Source organism: Eleginops maclovinus, chromosome 23 (assembly GCF_036324505.1).
Source record: "Eleginops maclovinus isolate JMC-PN-2008 ecotype Puerto Natales chromosome 23, JC_Emac_rtc_rv5, whole genome shotgun sequence".
NCBI lineage: Eukaryota > Metazoa > Chordata > Actinopteri > Perciformes > Eleginopidae > Eleginops > Eleginops maclovinus.
In genome coordinates, this window is record NC_086371.1 from 7,435,187 (window position 1) to 7,456,704 (window position 21,518).

General features: G+C 40.1%; 1 protein-coding gene across 1 annotated transcript in view; it reads left to right on the forward strand.

Moving 5' to 3' along the window:
- The window catches only part of slit3 (slit homolog 3 (Drosophila)), a 224,590-nt gene that overhangs the window by 103,160 nt on the left and 99,912 nt on the right, over nt 1–21,518 (forward strand). Inside the window, exon 5 of the mRNA XM_063876692.1 lies at nt 19,375–19,446. Within this exon, the coding sequence (XP_063732762.1) occupies nt 19,375–19,446 (72 nt within the window). The remainder of the gene's footprint in view (nt 1–19,374; nt 19,447–21,518) is intronic.

Sequence of the window (21,518 nt, forward strand, 5' to 3'; positions counted from 1 at the left end):
ACAAGACAAAGTTTATAGAAATGGAACATAGAAAATGATGGAGATAGGAGCAATACGAAAGAAGGTAAACATATGCACTGAATCTCTTCAGCAGGGCAAGTTCAGGAGAAGAATGAAAATGAAATAGAAAGAAACCTTAAAATGAAATGTTATGCTGACAGTGATAAGGTGTGAGAGTAATACGCTATATAATTTATACGATCATACTATATTTTGAAGATTTCTCCCCCTTAAATTTCTTCCCAATTTATTTTTATTGGGACATTTGGTTTGTTGACATGTACAAAATGCTTGAAGAGCAGTGCAGGACTATGAATACAGATGCAGCTACAGATTGATCCCGGCTCTATTGAAACATTTTTCTAAAAGAAGTTCAAAGACCAAAGAAGATGGAAGGAATGCTTTGTTGCTTTTCGCAGCATCCTTTCAATGCAGCAAAAGGAACATTACATTGTCCTCTCAATCTCTGTCTTTAGTTGGACGGCATTAAATATATTACATGGGTTACAATATTTGCTCATTTACAGATTAAATGTCGACAGTATCAACAGAGATTCTCAAAATATGACACACAACGCTAAATCTATGTGTCCAGCAGTGACCGTGTTTTTGTCAGTGGGACTGACTGTTCATATCCTTCCTCTCTGTCAATGAGATGCACAGATACCATCGGCAGATCAAACAAGCACATACAGAAGCTCTCACACACACACACACACACACACACACACACACACACACACACACACACACACACACACACACACACACACACACACACACACATAGGGTGTAATATGTGGAGAGTAGGTGTGGGCTGCGATGGGATTTCCTCTCTTTGGCACAATGGTCACCCTCTCTACATGTTTCAGTCAAGATAGCAGTGTGTGTGCGAGTGCGTGTGCATGTGTGTGTGTGTGTAGCTCTCAGGAAATGGTGTCCTGTTCTACATTTTTCGCTCTCGCTGATTTGATTGAGGAAGAGAGATAATAAACTTAGTTTGGCTACCACTTCCTGGAAATACCCAATAGACTTTACACTGACCCACGTGCACACTCGTACACTCACTGTTGGATAAGGTTTCTAATTACTCTTCAAATAAGAACAGAACCATTCAAACATTATACCGTTTTATTGATGTTTTTTGACCTCGGAATACATTCTTTCCTTTTGGATATTTGCTGCTCGTTCATGCAGCTTTTTTGTTTCTTTTATTTTTCATTTCTTAGTTCAAGACATCATATACTGCCAATATGTACCCATATTTTCTTATCAGCAACACAAAGCATATGAAGAGTAACTAAAGCTTGAATATATTCAATACAAGATGTACCAACAATCCGCAAGAAGATTTGACCAATAATACATTTCATTTGCCATCTTATTGTCTTACTTTCTTTCCCTTTTTACTCCCGAACGAAATCCAAGCCTCCTTTTAGAGCCACTTCAGTTTTATTGTCGTGCTAACTCTAATGTTTTGTATTTCACTTCAAACACATTTTCTCTATAATTGTAGCTCATATCTTACATTTCTTTTGTATATTATTTACTTAACATGGATTTCATTACTTTCCAAAAACACACACACACATAAACAAACAAACAACATGCCGCAGTGATGTAATGCCGCATGCTTCCAGAGGAACCGAACGTGAAACCCATCAGATCGTTCGAGATAGATTTATTTGTTTCATAACTTTTCCATGACAGGCTAACAGATCTCGACAATAAAGTGTTTATCTACAGAACCTTCGCATGCTCATGTTTGTTTGGTTGATGTTATGGTGACATCAGACTTCTGAAAGAAAGGGGAGAATAATATGGGAAGAAAAAAGACCCAAATCAGCTCAGTTTTGATCAACTGTGAGGAGTCTCCTTCTTATTGATATATGTGTTCACTATCATGTTTGCTTCCCTGTTTCTAATTAAATATCTTGTATGGATTGTATTAGAGTTTGTACTTTTGATTTCTGGAAGGTCCCTTGATACATAAAGTAATACTCAATAATATAAGACACTGTCCTTTCAAAATATTAGAACAATGTGCAAGTTCATAGCATATCGTAACAATAGCTTTTTAATCCGTCCCTATTTGATTGGATGTTGTAAACAGTGTTTGTGGTGAGGGTTTCTTGGGAAAGTCCTTATAAAGCACAGAAAGGCCTGTTGTTTGGAAATAAATAATAAAACTTGGAAGTTAATTGTTACAGTGATGGCTTCCACGATTAAAGAAAACAACCTCAACAGAAAATCAAAGTGAAAATCGAAGCCTCACGGATTTTCCAGCGATAAAATGTAATGAAAGTAAATTAAAAGTGCTATTAATTCTGCTTTATAAATGTCTTCAATGATGTTAGATTATTACTTGAATCCTTAATATTCTTTTTATTCTTTATAATAGGGAAGATCAATGGCAGCTTGGTTATCCTTTCCACTACAACATAAGTTGTGGGAAAAACAAGATAAAGTACATGGAGTAATATGTCAATAACAAGTAATATGCTTATAAGCTAAGGGGAGGACTTTATCTTTTTATAGAACGGTAGAAGAGAAGGAGAGATGCAGGTTGAGAAAGCTGAATGGAGGGGTTGTTTGGACAAAAAAAAAAAATGGAGGATAAGATTGGAAAGAGTTGCTCTTATAGAGGGAGGTAAAAGAGGAGAGGCAGAAGAGGATCACAAAGAGACGCTAAGGGAGGTGTGGAAGAAGGGATGAAAAGAAAGGCAGAGGAGTCGAGTCCCCTACTGAGATCTCATTTCCAACTGTCTGATAATGCTGCTCTTCTTCGGCCCTAATCTCTACACAGAGGAAATGAGAAACACACACACAAACACACTCATATGAGCACACACCGAAAGAATCTCTTGAGTATCTGCTCAAATACATGTCGTGTACTCACATTGATTTATAGACTTTACAGACACACAATGAGGTACTGGTTTGAACATAGAAAAACATACAGCTGAGCTACACACACTGTATGGAAACATGACAATATATATAAAAAACGTTTTCACCGATCCTATACAATCTTTCTTTTTCTCTGACACACACACACACACACACACACACACACATTACCTGCTGGGAGCCTATTAGCTTCTCGTGTCACGGGGTGAGCAGAGGATAATGATTCACAGATCCTTCCAGAGTGTATTCTTCTTTGTAGATAGAAGGAAGGCAGATACTACTGCGGACAGACTGACAGACGTAAGGAAAAGAGGATCGACTGAGAGGACACACAACAGGTGTGGAGAAAGAAAACATGCAGACATCCATTTCTACCTTGTTTGCCCTCACGGTGCCAACCCTGCCTTTTATCAGTGCGTTTAATGAACGACGTGTCAGTTTGATTCATGTCCAGCAGTGACAGATTTGAAGGGTATTTTGGGGAAAATAGGGAAGTGATGCAGTGGTGCATTTGAATGAACCAAGCCAATGAAACATTTAATATCAATGCCAAAAGAAACCGTTCGCTCTTTCACTCTTTCCCTGTCATGCCATCATTTATGCAACTAGAGGAATCTCCATTATTGGCTTTCATGCCGTAATCAAATGAACATAAATATGAGTTTTCAAGTTGGGGCATTAAAGTAGCAGCTGTTGCTCCTGGACGAGGTCTGGAAATGGAGATTATCCACTTTTCTTTATTTAGAAAAGTAACATTTACATTGAAATTGTTTCTGAAAATGTCCTTCGAAGAGGGATAACCCTGTATCTGTTGTGAGAGTGATCTGTTGTGAGAGTGTGATAGTGATCTGCCTGCATTGATTATACTGAGAGCAACACACACAGAAGCATTACAGCGCCATCTTCTGTCTGGAAACCCTTTCGGTCTCTTCTAAGGTGCTCAGATACAGACTGCTTACCTGCGGGGGGTGGGGGGGGGGGGCGGGGGTTGAGCCCCATTGGGAGGCTATCTGCCCTAATTTATTTATTATTTTCTGTACTAAAGCAATATTTCACAGATATCTCATTTTCATTCACAGAAAGTGTGTCTTTGGTCAGCTTGCCTATTCAAACAAAAGAAGCAGAGATTTAGTTGTTGTGATTCAGTCAATAACTTTTGACCCTGTCCCTTTCCTCATCTGCTTTCCCTCAGCTGTAACACTCAGCACTGTAATGGCGATTTGATTGCATGGCCGTGCCTGCCCCCCGAATGAGCAGTTGCAATCTCATGCTCCGAAACTGTACATTACCTCATAAACACACGAGCCACTGCGGAGTTTCAGTGTAATTTGGTATAATTGTCTAAGCTGCGGTGTAATGTTGCATCTGTGTTTTCTTTTACCGACCTGTGAATCAAATGGCTATACACAAGACGTTACAGCTTGACGTTGTGTTTTGCATTCTGTTCAGTATCATTGCAAAAGTAATGGTCGGCTATCATCTAACTCTGATTTATAGGGAGTTTGGACTATTTTTCTACACTCTTGGGACCCGGTTGAAAGCATTTTTTGGGGGGGAATTGTATTTTTTCAGAGTTATGGATTGTTGAAAAGGTAATTTAAGAGATATAATTACGTTTAATGTGTTGAAGTTAAAGTCTCTTTGAGGTGAAGGGGTTGTTCAGTGGACATTCTTATGACGCAACACTAACCCTTTCTGTTGTGTGTTTTGTACATCTTAGCTAGTTGTTGTGTGTTGATGCCGTAGCTTAGATACTGCAATTTGCAGAGCTGGGGTCCTGTTTACTATCAAGATAATGGAGTTGCCATGCGGCTCTGCTCTGTTTGTGTTGCTCATAGCAGATTGTTGAGGTTTTGGTGGAGTTTCACAGAGTTTCTGGACTCCACATCGTGTAGGAGTTTACCACTGTGGCCCAAAGTTTAATTTCCAACTGCAGATTGTATTTATAAAAAGACACATGAGTCATAAAAATGATTTAAAACAATATGATATGATACAGTGTGATACAATAAAATCTGACAGTCTGACAGTCGCTGGTGAGCGGGCCACCCAGCCTGAGCGGGTTGACTTTGCTTTCACTGGGGAGGTGCAGCATCACATGATGGACATGAGGAGAACCAAGGGATTAATAGGATATGATTTAGATATTGTATTTTTAATTAGAAGTATATGAACTGTATTTTAGATTGACAGCTATGGTTTACTCATTACAGTGTATTCTCTTGTTCAAGTCCCTTCAGATCCGTTGCTGCAATACAGCGCTGCAAAACAACATGTTTTTCTCAATATGATAGACCACCATGCAGCATTTCATTTAACATTCTGTTTTCATTTTGCACCCTTGTCTTGCACTATCTCTGAGATATATTGTACCTTGCATTGGATCTTTAAGACGAGCAGTGAAATATTGGAAGAATCCGAAACCAACAAATGTTTAGCATTTTTCCTCAAAATATGACTTGATTTAACAATTAATTGCAGCTATAATTATAACATTTCTAGATGTAAAAGTGTCTTGAACTGGAGAGATTATTTGGAGTGAATCTTTTATAAGAGCACCCATGTCGGAGGCACACAGTGTACATCTCCAGCATGGGTGGCCTCAGTCATGCACATCACTGCAGCATCGACCGATACCTTAATCGGTTGATAAATATGATAAATGAATAGACGTCTTAAACTAAATCCACTTATGTTCTGTTATTTGTCTTTAGAGTGGTTTTATAATGTGGTTGTCAGACATTTTGTTGAGGTAACGACATAAAGTTGTGAAATTAGCCCGGCCTTGTAAAGACTGCTGTAGTTTTATCCTGGCAAACATTAACAGTCTGGGGCAATTACCTCTCAATGGCTGCCTTCTGCAGAGTGTGTGGGTGCGGAAGAATGTGTGTGTGTGTGGTGGAGAGAACAACAATGAGGATGGTGTTTTTGTTGTTTCACGTACGTCATGAATGGAGTGTGTGCAAACTTTGCCCCATCTGCATGCTGGTGTGTGTGTGATAGAGAGAGAGCATTTTTTGCAGCATGTGATAGCAATATGTGCTGATTGTGCTCTCCTGGGTCCTGCCCTCTCAATGCCTCCACCCCAGGTTATTTCTCTAACACACACACATACACACATCACATTTTAAACACAACCTCCCACCCTTTCACAATGTCCTTGACCTTTTTTTTTTTGCTTCTCTCTTTTTTCTTGGTTATATTTCACCTCTTCTATTGTTTTCTTTTCACCTCGTCTTCATTGCTTTGTTTCCCCTGTTCCACACATCCTTATCTGGCTTATTTTCTTCTCGTATTGTCATCATCATCATTATTTAACCTTGCATTTATGCATTTATGTTGCAAAACCTTCTTTTTGCCATTGTCTATTTGTTCTGAGTTTATTTCCTTCTGTTGTTTCCTATTTTTTCGGCTCTTGATTTCTCCATTCAGCCTCTCTGCCGTTCATCCTACAGTACTCCTGTTCATGTTCTTCTTCTTTTTCTTGTCCTCCTTGTTCTTGTTCTTCCTCCTGTTCTTCTTCTTTGCTGTCCTTTCTGTCCTCCATTCATTCCTGTGTCCCCAACCTTCATTCCTGCCATTGCTGTCCTTTCCTTTCTTAATCTATCTCCCCCTCCTACTCCCCCTCTTCCTCCCTCCATCACCACCACCACAGGCCCACGCCCCCCTCTCCATTAGCAGATTAGATTTAGTCCCATAATGCCAGTGGGCAGCGTGATTTTACCGGCTCTCATTACTCCTAAATCATCTTTTCCTTCTCTCTCCCTCTCTTTTACTGTCTCTCTTTCCTTCTCCCTCATTTCCCAACTATGGTAGGCACTCTTCCACACACACACACACACACACACACACACACACACACACACACACACACACACACACACACACACACACACACACACACACACACACACACACACACACACACACACACACACACACACACACACACACAGGCCTGCGCACCGTAACACCCTGTATTAGCAGCAGCGCTAGTGATTTGTGATGCAATGTGATTGGGTGGGAGGGGAGAATTTGGTTCAATTTCTGTCTGTCCACATCCATCCTCTATTCCTCTCAATATATTCCCTCGGGTATGAATGATTTTCATATCACAACGTTTGAGGCGGACTTCATTTACTCCCATGCTGTTTTACGAGGTGTTTTGGAGCAGGTTTTCTGGAATGCATGATATAATTACATTTTTGAAGGACAGGTTGTTTCTTTTTCTTCCTTTTTTTTTGTCATGTGAAGTAACTGATAGGAGACAAGAGACAGATGTGGAAAAGACAGAGAGGCATGGATAGGAGAAAAAACAAAAAGAGTCGGTTATATTTATGCATGCGTGTGGGCGAGCGAGCAGCCATTAGTTCAGAGCGTTCATCATTCCGGTTGTGTCAGCGTCTTATCGTTTATTATGGCAGCGGGTGAGTTAGCTGTACTTTTACCCTCTGTGACAAAACTGCTGATCACCACGTCCATTTTAATCATGCCACGACAGCATCAAGCACATTTACAACATTCATCTACGCGCTGCACTGAATGAACCATATATTAAAAACCACGACATACTCAGATAATACACAGCCTCCGATCAATTGAGGCATATTGGCCAAGAATAATAAACATGCTATTTTAAAAACTGAAGAAATTGTTTTATGAAACAGAAACAAATTTTGATCAGATGATCATTTAATGTTTCTGAGTTTCCCAAGGAATATGTATTTATTTTATTTATAATAGATCATATTTTGTATATTTATATTATATACTTATTCATTTAATACTTCCGGAAATCAGTATTGTAATAAACATATATTTCTTTTTTAACTGAACTCTTAACAGTTTTGGTCTGAATAGCGAAAAGACAGGAGTGTTTGCTGCATATTAACATAAAACCCACCGTATTTACTGCACCCTCGACGCTGCTGAGCATGACAAATCTCTGTAGGATGTTGCTATTTCTCAAAAGTGACCGGATTTTAAACCCAATTAACGTTTTTTTCCTTCTCTTTCTTAACCCTGATTTGACCAGGCAAATTTACTAAAAATCCATTTCCTGCACCTGTCCTGCTCTCTCCAAACCACAGGGAAAGCCTGCTGTAGAGGAACAATGAGGCAGAATCTGGATCCACTCAATCTAATCTAGCCTTAATGGGCACTGCTGCTCTTCAGACACATCCTGCTACACACGATCAAACACACACACACACACACACACACACACACACACACACACACACACACACACACACACACACACACACACACACACACACACACACACACACACACACACACACACACACACACACACACACACACTAAACAGTATACACTCATACATGGAAGTGGATATGGTTGTCTGCATAAAAACATTTATTCCAGCAGTACACAAACACTCATGTTGTCTTACAGTTTGTCCCTGACAGTCTCAACAAGGATATGGATATAGTAAAGGCATACACACAAACATTTACAAACACACACTCACATAGATCCCTCTCTTCCAGTTAGCCCTGACATTAACCACTCGCTGTCTCTAACTGGATCATGGGGCTTACTAAAGAGATTAGGGCCTGGAGACAGCATAGCAACCATGCACACACACTCTCGCGTACACACAAAAGTGCTTTCCTTCTCCCTCGGTTGTCTCTTTTATGCCTTTCTCTTCCTCCATCTACCCAACTTCTGTACAGCTCTCTCACTCACACACACACACACACACACACACACACACACACACACACACACACACACACACACACACACACACACACACACACACACACACACACACACACACACACACACACACACACACACACACACACACACACACTCTCTCTCTCTCTCGCTCAACCAGACAGGCCCTCAGGCTAAGAAGACAGCAGCCAGTAGCCATTGTGGAAGAAAGTCTGTCAGAGGAATTACCCTAGGACTGCATGGGAAGCGAGGATGACAGTCGGCTCTGTTAGCCATCACAATCACTTTGTTACACCAAATACACTCAGGCAGATACAAACATTGTTTAAACATTCATTCTTGCTGTGCATTTGCTTCGCTGCTGGGTCACAAAATTCCTAATAAGAATGTTAAGAAAATCCATTTTATTTATGATATAAGAAACGTGGCAATAGATTTAACTTTCATATATTTAACTTTTATAATCCGCTCCTGGGATCGCCTTGGAATCCCCCAGTCAGAGCTGGCTGATGTGGCCAGGGAAAGAGAAGTTTGGGGCTCTCTGCTGGAGCTGTTACCTCCGCGACTCTGATGGATAAGCGGGAGAAGAGGGATGAAATCTGCTCTTAAATATGCTGGATGGTATTTAAAGACTGGATGTTGTACTGGTTTTGAAACTGCAAAGGCTGACAGTAATTCTCATGTACTGTTACTAATTATAGAGTCTCTTGTCATTTAATTTCCCAATTGTTCCTTTTAACACATAACAGACAGCATTTGTGGTTTCCTTGGCTAAATTGTATCAGGATTTTTTCCCCCCCTTGTTAAACCTTTGCAAACTATTTGTGTTTGGCATCAAAAACGGCATCCTGCATAATCTAGTCAAACTAGACATTTTTTCAAATACTTTTTGGGAAAAACATCCATGAATCTGTGTTCAAAGCATTAAAAATATTTATAATTTCAGAAATTTAAAATGTATTGTTTAATCATTTGTATTGTAGGGAAAATGTTTTCCATGTTTGCAGTGAAAACAGAAACACATACCTATGAAATTTAACTGTGCAAATTTGCCTGGCAATAGAAATGTGTTGAAGACGTTGAACATACAGGCAAAATTGTTTTATAATTTTAGTTAAACGTCTTTCATTAAAGACAACCTAAAGCGAAACGGTATAGTATCACAAAATGCGAGTAGAAGTGAGAGAGTAGAAACCAAAAGTGACTTAGTTTAGTTTTAATGCAAAAAAAACAAACATTCCAGTGCTATTGTATCTCCAAGAAGTATGAGCATTAAGCTATTAAATGATATTCTATGTTTACTATCATACAGATGTCATGTAATGAGACTTTGGCCCAAAGTAACTCAAGAAACCTTCTTTGCACAAAAGGGACTGCATCAACCTTTACTGGGGAACACATTTTGTCATCTGCAACACACAGGAGCCTTCACTGCCTTACGTCTTGCTGTGCTCAAACTCACATTTGCCCGCATCTCACCCTCAATTGTATTCTTCTCTTAGCATCATGAAAGGCCACGCTGCTATTTGCCAAACATAAAGACAACAAAAGCTTTCTTTTCTCTCGCTCTCTTTTCTCAATTGCGCACACACCATCTCATTTCATCTCGCACAGCCTCTCTCTCCTTGTCGGTTTCTTTCAATGCTATACTAGACAAAACACACATACACACTCATATGCACACACTCTCTCTAACCCCGGCACCATGAGACACCTGTGCTGTTCTGTTCCTGTGTTAAAAGTTAATTGGCCCACCGGCAAAATGGCCTGCGGTAACCTTGACAACGCTGACCTGCTGAGAGACTGATCAGAACTCAGAGAGATAGCTTACACACACACACACACACACACACACACACACACACACACACACACACACACACACAAACAAATAAATAGACACGACTTCAAAGACACAGATTGTACAGAGAATGTACTGAACATGCTGTACATATTGTTTAAAAGTGACACCAGAAACACACATTTACAGTGCCATGAGTACATGTTCAAATACACACACACACGCACGCACGCACGCACGCACGCACGCACGCACGCACGCACGCACGCACGCACGCACGCACGCACGCACACACACACACACACACTTCCAGCAGTCCCCTTCTTCTGTCCAATCTGCTAATTTGCAGCGTATTATTTATGGGTGCTGAGGTGCTCCCCAGATGCTTATAAAAGCAAAACGGCACCGTCAGCTGCTTTATTCACACCTCCTCCCTTTTATTTCTCTCCATACCTCCATCACCTCCCCTTTCCTCCTGTTAAACCTTACTCAATTCATCTCCCAACTATTGTTTTTCCATTCACTTCATTGTCTTTCCTTCCCACCTTCTATACTCCCTTCAATGTTTCCTTCCATTGCCTTTAATCCCTTTGACTCTTTGGTCTTTCGCCCGTTTCCCCTCCATCACCTGCCCACTCCTCATTACCTCTCGCCTCCTGTCTTTCCTCTTTTTCCTTCTCCTCATGCCTCCCAATTTCACCTTTTATTCTTAGTAAAACTTCGTCCATCTTATCTTCCATGACGACTGAATCAGCCATTCAGTCAGACGGGTTGTTGGGTTCATTCTCATTCGAAGGCAAACACTCATTCCTTGTTCCTCAATTATCCATTTATCATTGCACTTTACCATTTATTGTTAAGATTTTTGCTCAGCCATTTTGCAGAGGAAAAATCTAATGATCTTGCTTAAAACAGAATGTTGCTCGTTGTTTTTGATAAATTGCTTATCCTTTTTTTGCACTTTCACACAACTTTTGATATAGCTTTCGGATAAACTTAATTTGGCATATTTAATAAGATGTTTAGACAACTCTCTGTGGACTAAGGGTTTCCTTAAAAACCTAATGCTGGTTAAACAATTTCCCAAAGAACAAATCCATTTAGTCAAGGAGCTTTGGCCATTCTCAGAATGAGATTCTCCAGCTTAAAGCCTCCATCACCCGTAATGCTTTAAATCCTTTTCTCACCGAGGATCGCCTATTTCACACACGAGAATCAATTACCAGTTTATCTTTTTGATCCAGATCTATTGCATTGTGTTGCCTCACAATTATTGCATTTAGGTCTCAATTAGGTGTAAAATGTCAGTGAACCGCCACACTCCGTCAGGCTTTATGAACATAATAAAAGTAATCATATAACAAAGTTGCAATGAATGAAATAATGACCATGCACACATGATCAGCTAATGCCTCTTAGACCCAAAGAGACCTCCAATTAAAAGTAAGCATATATTTGAATTTTGGCATTATCTTTTACACAGAACAAGAAGCACTATATAAATAATAATACTTTCATCAAAGGGTGAAAAAAAGGATAAATCCGTTTCACAACATTCTCGCTTCATGTATCAAAGGCACATTTGTAACAGCATTCTTTGATTTATTATTCATTTCCAGCTTTTAAATACTGAAAAAACTGCCTAGCTACACAATTGGTACATGAACCCATATTAATTTGGTAATCCATTTTTCCCCCATTTTTAATGTTTCAAACTTAATTGAAGGATAACACGCTTTCTGCAGCTTCTATGCAATTCAGAATTAAATGGATAGGTCAAAACAACAGCATTTTTTTTTTCATTTAGATTATTGTTACTGCTAAAGAACCCTAAGCGACATTAAATTTGCGCATACAAATGCCCTCTCTCTTGGATGTAAATGTGAAATAATACATTTATTCTTCCAGAGACAAAAATTAATACATTTAATCAGTCTCAACAGTGTCTATCCCCTTCCATCCATCACACTATAGTATCTTTTCTCGCCTTCCTGTTAATCCACCCTCTCCTCCGTCCATTTATCTCCCCTCTCTGTGTCCCTTCTGAAGTTGTCTCTTGATCCTTTGCTGCCGAAGTTTTATTAGCTCTATAAATGTCCCTAAGAGCCTGCAATATCGCTTAGCTAAAGCACTAGAAGAAAAGGAAGGACTAACAAGGCAAAAAAAGGAAAGAGAGACAGACTTGTAATATCGCTTAGTCCCACGGATGACAATTCAAATAAGAAAATATATTAAAACAAAATGGCGTCGGAGACATTAAAGTGAATTAGCCAATTACAAATGACCATGTGTGCGCCCTGCTGCCTTAACCCCTCCAACATTTTTTTTGCCCAATAGTAACTCATCTAAATTTGTTGGACGTCTTTCGGGCGTGGGGCCAGAAAAGCTTTTATATCCATAAAGGCCTATGGATCACAGAGAATTGCATTAAGCTGTCCAATTTAATTACAGTATCGACAAAACATAATAGATACTTACAGCCTTACGGAGAGTGATGGGTAGAGGAGGGGGAAGGAGCAGGAGAGAGAGAGAGAGATAGAAACGAAAAGTGCACCCAATGTCCATTTATAATGCTGATGCAGTGTATGTATCAAAGGAGGTGTTTGAGGAACGTGTGTGTGTGTGTGTGTGTGTGTGTGTGTGTGTGTGTGTGTGTGTGTGTGTGTGTGTGTGTGTGTGTGTGTGTGTGTGTGTGTGTGTGTGTGTGTGTGTGTGTGTGTGTGTGTGTGTGTGTGTGTGTGTGTGTGTGTGTGTGTGTGTGTGTGTGTGTGTAACGAAGGATTTGCAAAGGCCCATGGGAGCTTTTCAGAACGCTTAGTTTGATTTAGCTGCTTCTGCTCCCAGGTGCCTGTTTTCCTTCACAAACACACACTCTGCCACCTACACACCAGCGCACAGTCCTACACAATATCACTTGTATACACACACCTGTCCATGTACCGACACACACACACACACACACACTGATTAAACTCCACACACACACTTAGTTAGATCAGTGTAATGGAGCGAGTTAGGAGAGTGGCTGTCCCGTCCCAGCCAGCCAGAGCTGTCATCCTCCCGTCCACCATGATCAATAGAGGGGGGCAATATTTTTATTCATAAAGCGCCCACTTAATTAAATCACAGGGAGTGGAGCAGAGGGGGGTGGGGGTCGCTTGAATAGGGGAGGAGGATGGATGAGGCGGAGGTTACAAGATGAAGCAAGGGCATTGAGTCAAAAGACTGATGAAGAATTACAAAGACTCAAAAGAGAAAGGCAGAAAAAGGGGGGAGAAAATAAGGTAGAAGACCATTCTGTGTGACCTCCATTATATATATAGTACAGCGAGATACAGAGGACACATTTGAAGGCAATATGAGTCTGATGGGAAGCAACACTTTCCATAAAAAATAGCATAAAAGATCAAGATTTCAGGGAACACGCACAGTTTGAATGTTTAACGTGTTTAGAATAACCTAACAAGAACTGAAGGCAAAACATCTGACTCGCAGTAGACCATCATCAATTTTGAGCCCAAATCAAGAAAAGAATTTGGCGATAAAAAAATATTTTACGCTTTAAAACTTTAAAATATCAATCCCACGCTGCAGTCCTACTGTCTGCAATGCACTGCCAGCGTGTTGGGTAATATATCCCCCCGGTTTGTTGGCACAAGTAACAATCACTCACGTAGAGTAACTCTGCAGCCAAGACTGGGAGGCTGTGGTTGTAATGGGAAAGTTCCAGTTTTGAATGCATGGAGCTATATGTCTGTGGCACTGCCAAAATGCTGCATTTATCGTCAGTAAGTTTCCCCGGGATAAATGATGGTTAGAAAAAAAGTTTCATTTGAACTTGCCAACAAATTCTCAGAGTAAACAAAGACCACATTTCAAATACTTCCATTTAGAGGACACATTGCAACAGCAGACCTCCCTGTGCGTTGTTGTAATGAGAGAATATATAAATCCATATTCATTGGATCACTTAAATACATGCCTACACTCACTGTGCAGTTCACCTTGAGTGATCTGGTGAAATCCATACATGTATCAATGATCTCTCAATGGTCATTTTATGCAATATCATTAAAAAGGTATCAAAACCTTTCCATAAATTAACCTTATAGATAACAAATGTTACATTTTAGCAATTGGGTAAATGGTATAAAGGGTATACTTTAATAGTTCTAAAGGTACAGATACCAAAGGATGTTTAATGACTATTACAGTACAGGACATAGCAATGTAATACCTTCTGCATGACTTTGGTCTTGCCCTACAGTAGAGTGCCTTAAAAAACAAGAGGAATATGAGCTAGCCAGCAGTCGATATTTATTACTCTCTTTATGGAACAATATTAAATGCAGTTACAGCCCCCAAGGGAGAGAGAAAGAGACAGAGAGAGAAAGTGAGATAGCGGTGGTGGTGGTGGAAAAAGAAAGTGAGGGGAAAAGAAAGACATGAAGAAGAGAAGTGAGACGCTAACCATTGAAGGTCTCTCAGGTTTCCAAAACGAAATAGTGCCACCTCTGTCTTCCTTCTCTGTCCGTTTTCTCCTCTCTCTTTTTTCATCTCTCCCCTGGAGCCCAGCCAAGGGTCATCGCTCTTTCTTTCATCCACTACAGTCGCCTTCCTTTTAATAAAAGACAGAAACACATACAAAGATGCATGCTTTGCCGCTCTCACTTGCCTGCTGTTTCTTTCACGCAGAGACACACAAATTCTACCTGACACATGGATCCAAACCTTTGCCACCCTCCTTGTCATCTCCGTCTTACTGAGACCACCTGTGATGCCATCTGAGATAAAAATCACATAATATCAAAGAGTCATGTTTCTGCTCCCCCACTCACAGGTTAACGGTTCAAAGTGGACCTTTGCTCGTATATGACGAACCTGAGGGCAGATCCATCTAATAACTGTTGACTGTTACATAAAAAGTGTAGGGACAGCCTGAGGGAAAAGTTCATTTGGTCCGTGTGGAAAAATGTTCGCACTAGTTTTGTTTTTATATCTGTATCAGTGTTGCTGAGGTTAATGGGGACACAACTGTGTGTTGCGTGCACCGTGTGTAAAGAGTCCCCACAAGGAGTGTTACAGTTTGTGCGATATGTGTGCGTTAAGGGGTTAACTGTAATATCCGAAGTGGCAAAGGATGACCTGGCTAGTGTTATTATTCTCCTCACATGAATAATGGAACTTAATATGGAGGAGGTGATTGCCGGGAGCACACACACACACACACACACACACTCACACACACACACACACACACACACACACACACACACACACATACACACACCACACACACACACACACACACACACACACACACACACACACACACACACACACACACACACACACACACACACACAAAAAAAAACACTTTCTAAAACACCAACACGACCACAACCCCAACCCGAGGAAGATCTTGCTGTCATCCTCAATCCCTCCAGACTTTTAGGGGCCACAGAGAGTCAGCATGCCCAGAAAGGAGAGGCCTTGGCTGGGCAAACATAAACGGAGGGTGGGGGGGTCTGTGTGATGAAAGGGGAAGGTCTGAATGACATCTGGTCAAAATGTAATCAATCATACAGCACTTAGAAGGCCATTAAAAACATCGAGGGGATAATGGAAGACAAAGTTTTCTTCGTCTGCTGTTTGTTTGTACCTCTGCTTTTCTGTATTTCCTCCATGGAAACCAAACTTACAGTACATGAACGTTTGCGTCATTTGTTGCGTTTCGATCCAGTTATTGAAATTCCACAGTTCCTCAAAAATATGCCGTTGTTTTCATAATCTGTATCACTATAATTTACAGAATTTGTCATCGTAATGGAACTGATGTATAATTCATACAGCCATTCGTCTTTTTAATAGAATTTTTAGGAGATTAATTGCCAGCTCCTTCAAATGCTTTGGCAATAGAGGGGGACCAAAATGGCTTAATCCAATGTGTGTTTGTGGGGTTTGTGTGGTTATTCTATCAGTGAGTGTCCTTTCCAAGCACCACAGGTCAATCTCCTGTTGGTTATAGTCTTCGTTCTACTCAAAGGTCGGCAGGTATGACTCACCGAGAGATGGGAGGAGGACAGCTGTTTACATGAAAACATAACGTGAATGTGTTCAACAGGTCAATACATTATGATAGAGTAAAGAGCTATTTTCAATATCCGCTAGTACATGAGGTCACATCAAAACAGTGCCAAGTGGCAGCTATACACATCTGCTTTTCCCTGAAAGCCTCTTGTTGTAATCAGGTTTGTACTATGGGCAGAGGGTTCACATTTCCTGCCAAAGTGATAGCATTCTTTTTCTCACTCACTTAGTGTATCCTGTTGTAGTGGTGTAGTGGTTTCCCAATAAAATGTTCATGAGGTGTCAATCTTTTGTTTACACCTCCCAAAATATGCTCCAAATCGTTTCCATACCCCTAAAACCATAGCACAAATGGACAAACAGTAACCACCAGTATGATGAAAACTTAATACAAGCCTTGTGACATATGAGTTTTATTATGGGGGTCTAAACTGTGGACTCCCGGCGCTGTTGTCAGTCACTCAGCTGGAGTCATAAAGACAGACAGGGAGACACACAGTCTCATAATAGCTTTTATTTGACTTGGATGACTTTCCTTCTGTTAGAAGCAATAACAAATAAATATCATGGTGGGTAAACAAAACAATAAAAGATTTATTAGCCATGGAACTCCTTATGAAATATGACTTTCAAATAAGTCTTCTTTTCATTCCAACTGCCTTTTTATTCCAACTCCTCAATGGACAGGGCTATATAAAACAAATGCGATTTGTAGAGTTAGGTACATTTAAAGTTAACGTTTTATTTTGGTATTTCAACAGCGAGAATGATAAGAAAAGAAAACAGGAGTCAACAGCTTTGCTATCCATTTGTTTCCTATTTGCTTTGTCAACGTTATCATGGATGCGAAAAAAAAGACAAAAGGAACGAAAACCTACTTCTAGAAAAATACAATCTTTATCCAAAAACTGAGTCTAAACACTTGGAATATTTTCCAGGCGTGCTGCAGATTAAAATATCATTACGCCATTCCTGCCCGTCAAATGTTTGCCTTTCTTGTGCTCCTTCGTTACCGCAATCGCTGAGCAAAATTGCACATAAAACACATATTTTCTTTGCATAAAGAGTATACAACGCCAGGCACATACTTTTCCCATAAAGGTTTGGGGAGAAACAAAACGCTCATCCCTTGTCAAACAAAAGGAATGAGCCAGAAAACACAGGGCTCAAAGGGAAACGTCCAAAACGATGAAACCTTGTTAGTCTGAGGAAATGAGTTTTCTGTTTTCTGAGCACGGCTCGCCAATTAACATTCACAGCCCTAATAAATGTTGATTGGCTTTAGAATAATGCACAACCAATTTTCCTCCTGTGTACGTGAATGTATGCATGACTGTTAATTAGCCGGCGTAAGCATACAGTAAGTGTTTATTTCAGTGTATGCGTGTGTTTGTTTGTTGTTTGTAAGAGTGTGTGTTTGTGTGTGGTTGTCTATATTTGACAATTGACCAATAAGATGCTGTGTTTCTTAACTGCGTGGCAGGAAAATGTAATGAATATGGTTGATACATAATTATGTTTATCCACAGAGAAGCCTGCTGATTTCCCTGTGTGTGTGTGTGTGTGTGTGTGTGTGTGTGTGTGTGTGTGTGTGTGTGTGTGTGTGTGTGTGTGTGTGTGTGTGTGTGTGTGTGTGTGTGTGTGTGTGTGTGTGTGTGTGTGTGTGTGTGTGTGTGTGTGTGTGTGTGTGTGTGTGTGTGTGTGCGTTTGTGTGTGTGTCAAGGTCAAACAGAAATGTCTGTTGTGATTATCTTAGTGGCTCGACTATCTACAGTAACATTCATGGTGATGTATTTGTACCACTGATTGGCTTTGTTAGCTAGTGTGTTCATTGTAAGTGTGTGTGTGTGTGTACTCGACTCAGGCCTGACTGACAGGAATATAGGGTGATTAGCTTGTCTGATATTTCATACCTCTATAATTACATTGAGCTTTCTGAACCTGGTTTGCCTGCCAGGCCTTCTCACAAACAAACAACACTAATAGAGTTAGGGCCGGGCTGTTGTGTCATGTCAAAAATCATTTGGCTCATATCGGTATTCATTAGGGAGGAAAAAAATTGCAGGACCATTGTATGTGCAGCCATGTTCAGAGTGCGGAGGTGGATACAAAATATAGATATGTTGCTTGATGCGTGTGTGTGTGTGTGTGTGTGTGTGTGTGTGTGTGTGTGTGTGTGTGTGTGTGTGTGTGTGTGTGTGTGTGTGTGTGTGTGTGTGTGTGTGTGTGTGTGTGTGTGTGTGTGTGTGTGTGTGTGTGTGTGTGTGTGTGTGTGTGTGTGTGTGTGTGTGTGTTCTCTGGTTTCTCAGAATAGATTATTATTTTTTCCGCCAGAGCAACGCTGCTCTGTTGGAGGGCTTTAAAGGGGAAAACAAACTTTTACATTAAAACATGCTAAACAACCACAATGAATGGAACACACACACACACACACACACACACACACACACACACACACACACACACACACACACACACACACACACACACACACACACACACACACTGGTCTTTCTATGTGACTCTCTTTCTTTTCCCCTCCACTGGCTCTCTATTAATGACAAACACACACACACATACACACACACACACACACACTTCAAGGCAGTATATGGACTCATGCCAGCAGTATTTTCTGATAGTTCCTATTGTCTTTGAAGCTCTTAGCACCAAATTGTTCCACTGATCATAAATGTCATATCATCCTCTCTCTCCATCTCCTCCTCCGTCTTTGCCTTTGTAGTGTAATTGAATGTGTGTGTGTGGTTGCGTAGCTGTGTGTGTTTGTTTATGCTTTGTCTCCATATATCTTTGAGTGTTTGGAATACCTCAACTAATGTCCTCTGTGTCTCTTTCTCTCCCTGCAGAGACCTCAGCGAGAACCAGATCCAGGCGGTTCCACGGAAAGCTTTCAGAGGAATTACAAATGTCAAGAACCTGTAAGCCCAATCACTTTGTCTTTTTCTTTCACAACTACTCATTTAGAGGTGCTTTTGTGAACGTCCATCTTTTTGCTGACTTATGTAAAGCGTCTTGTATAAGATGTTATCATACTTTACAAAAGTTTCCTTTTCAACACCTCAATCCTCACTTACCAGCTGGTGGATCACTTGCTACAAACTTAACCATAAGATTTATTTTAATATCAAAACGTTTTCAGACATATCAAACATGTCAGGCTTAATTCGAGGGAAATGTGTATTATATAAAGCCCATGATTCTTTCCAATCAATGGAATGCTGGAGCCATAAAACCATCAAAACTATGGGTTTAAATATTACATTCAGTGTAAACATTATATATACTCTAGGTATGTGTTACTGTCAGACCGTTGGCCCTATGTTATAGCTGTATAAGGACGGGGGATTTGCATATTTTGAATTTTATCAAAGAGAATTGAAGGAAAATTCTTGTTATTATTAGACATGGCATCAAATCTTCTTTCTGAAACACATATTTAGTTTGGATTACTGTCCAATAATGTGTCAGTTATTTCCATCTGACTCTATTTAGCATTCTGCTTTTCATCCTGCCTCACCTTCTCTACTTTTTTCCACCATCTCCAATATTCCCACTTATTCCTTTTTATCATTTCCCTCTCCTCTCCTCCTGTCCTGAGAGGTTTTGTCCTCACATCAAGCGCTCAATACCCCCCTGTCATTTATTCATGACGTCCTAATCCCCGATAGTGTGATCAATACGCTAGCCAATCGATGCTTCCCATCAATAATGGTTGATCAATCCTGCCTGATGGTGCATAGGAATCTACTAGAGAGACTCTTGGGGGTAAACAATGTCCTCAATGCGAGAGAGTTCAGTATAGGGTGAGATAGAATAGAATATCGGACAATAAAGCTGGACAAAAATCAGCTTTGCTCAACAAATCTCCTCTTTGTAAATTTGCAATTGTTTTTTATCAGTCATGACTGACATGACGGAGGGTAGGAACAGAGAATGGGATATAAAAACAGAGCAGGGTATTATAACTACATGATGCAAAAAGATAATAATCCATCGTTCTGAAAGCCAGACTCATTTCACAACAAGAGATGTAGACTGCGTAAAGAAAAACAACTAATAAATATGCTTCAGCTGAATGAAATAGTAAGCCAAAGAAAGGGAGATGATTGTATTCAAATTATACAGGTTGTCTTTAGTTGGGATACCATTGCAACGTGAACAAATAATAACAAAGACACTTTTTGACTCATGCAATGTATGGGAAGACTATATACAAGAATTCATTGGCTAATATTAATATATTAAAAAGAAACCAACATATTGTTTGACTTACAAGCAAAAAAATCATCAATGAAATCAAAAGGGTCATATTTTACTTAAATCAACTATATTTTTCATTTTTTATCAACTGGACTAGTGCTGGGTGAAAATAAATAAGAATTTATTCCACTTTTTATGCCAATCAAGAAGTCATCAGAGTGAACGATTCAGCCACAAAATAAAAGATAACTGGGTGAAATTGCTTTGTAGCTGCAGTTTGCCGGCAAATAAGCAAACACCATCTGTTAATGGTGATGTTATAGCAAAGAAAAAGCTCCAGAACAGCTAATAAAGGATAAATCATGTGTTGAGATGTTTTTCATAACCCCATAAATTCTATTTGATAAATTCCAGGTTGGGATTGGCACAGTTATCCCAACAGTTCTCCCCACTAGCAAAGACACGTATTAGCTAAATGATCACAACCCTAACCCTGACCCAATTAAAACAAGCACTTGGCGATCTTTCCCGGGACATCCATGTTATCACCTTTAAGTTATGTGTCCTTGAATTCTTGAGATGTGTGTTTCTTCCACTCTTTCTACTGGGACAATGTGTAGAAGGATTAACATGCATCCTGCTTAAGATCAAACAGTATTTCAAGGTTTAGGTGACATCCAAGAGCGCTCTTCTGGTTTGAATACTCTCCCGAGTTTGACGTTAATTCAATATGCCCGTCAAAGTCCACAGGAGATTATTACTCCTAAATTAAATGGACCTGAAAGGTCCT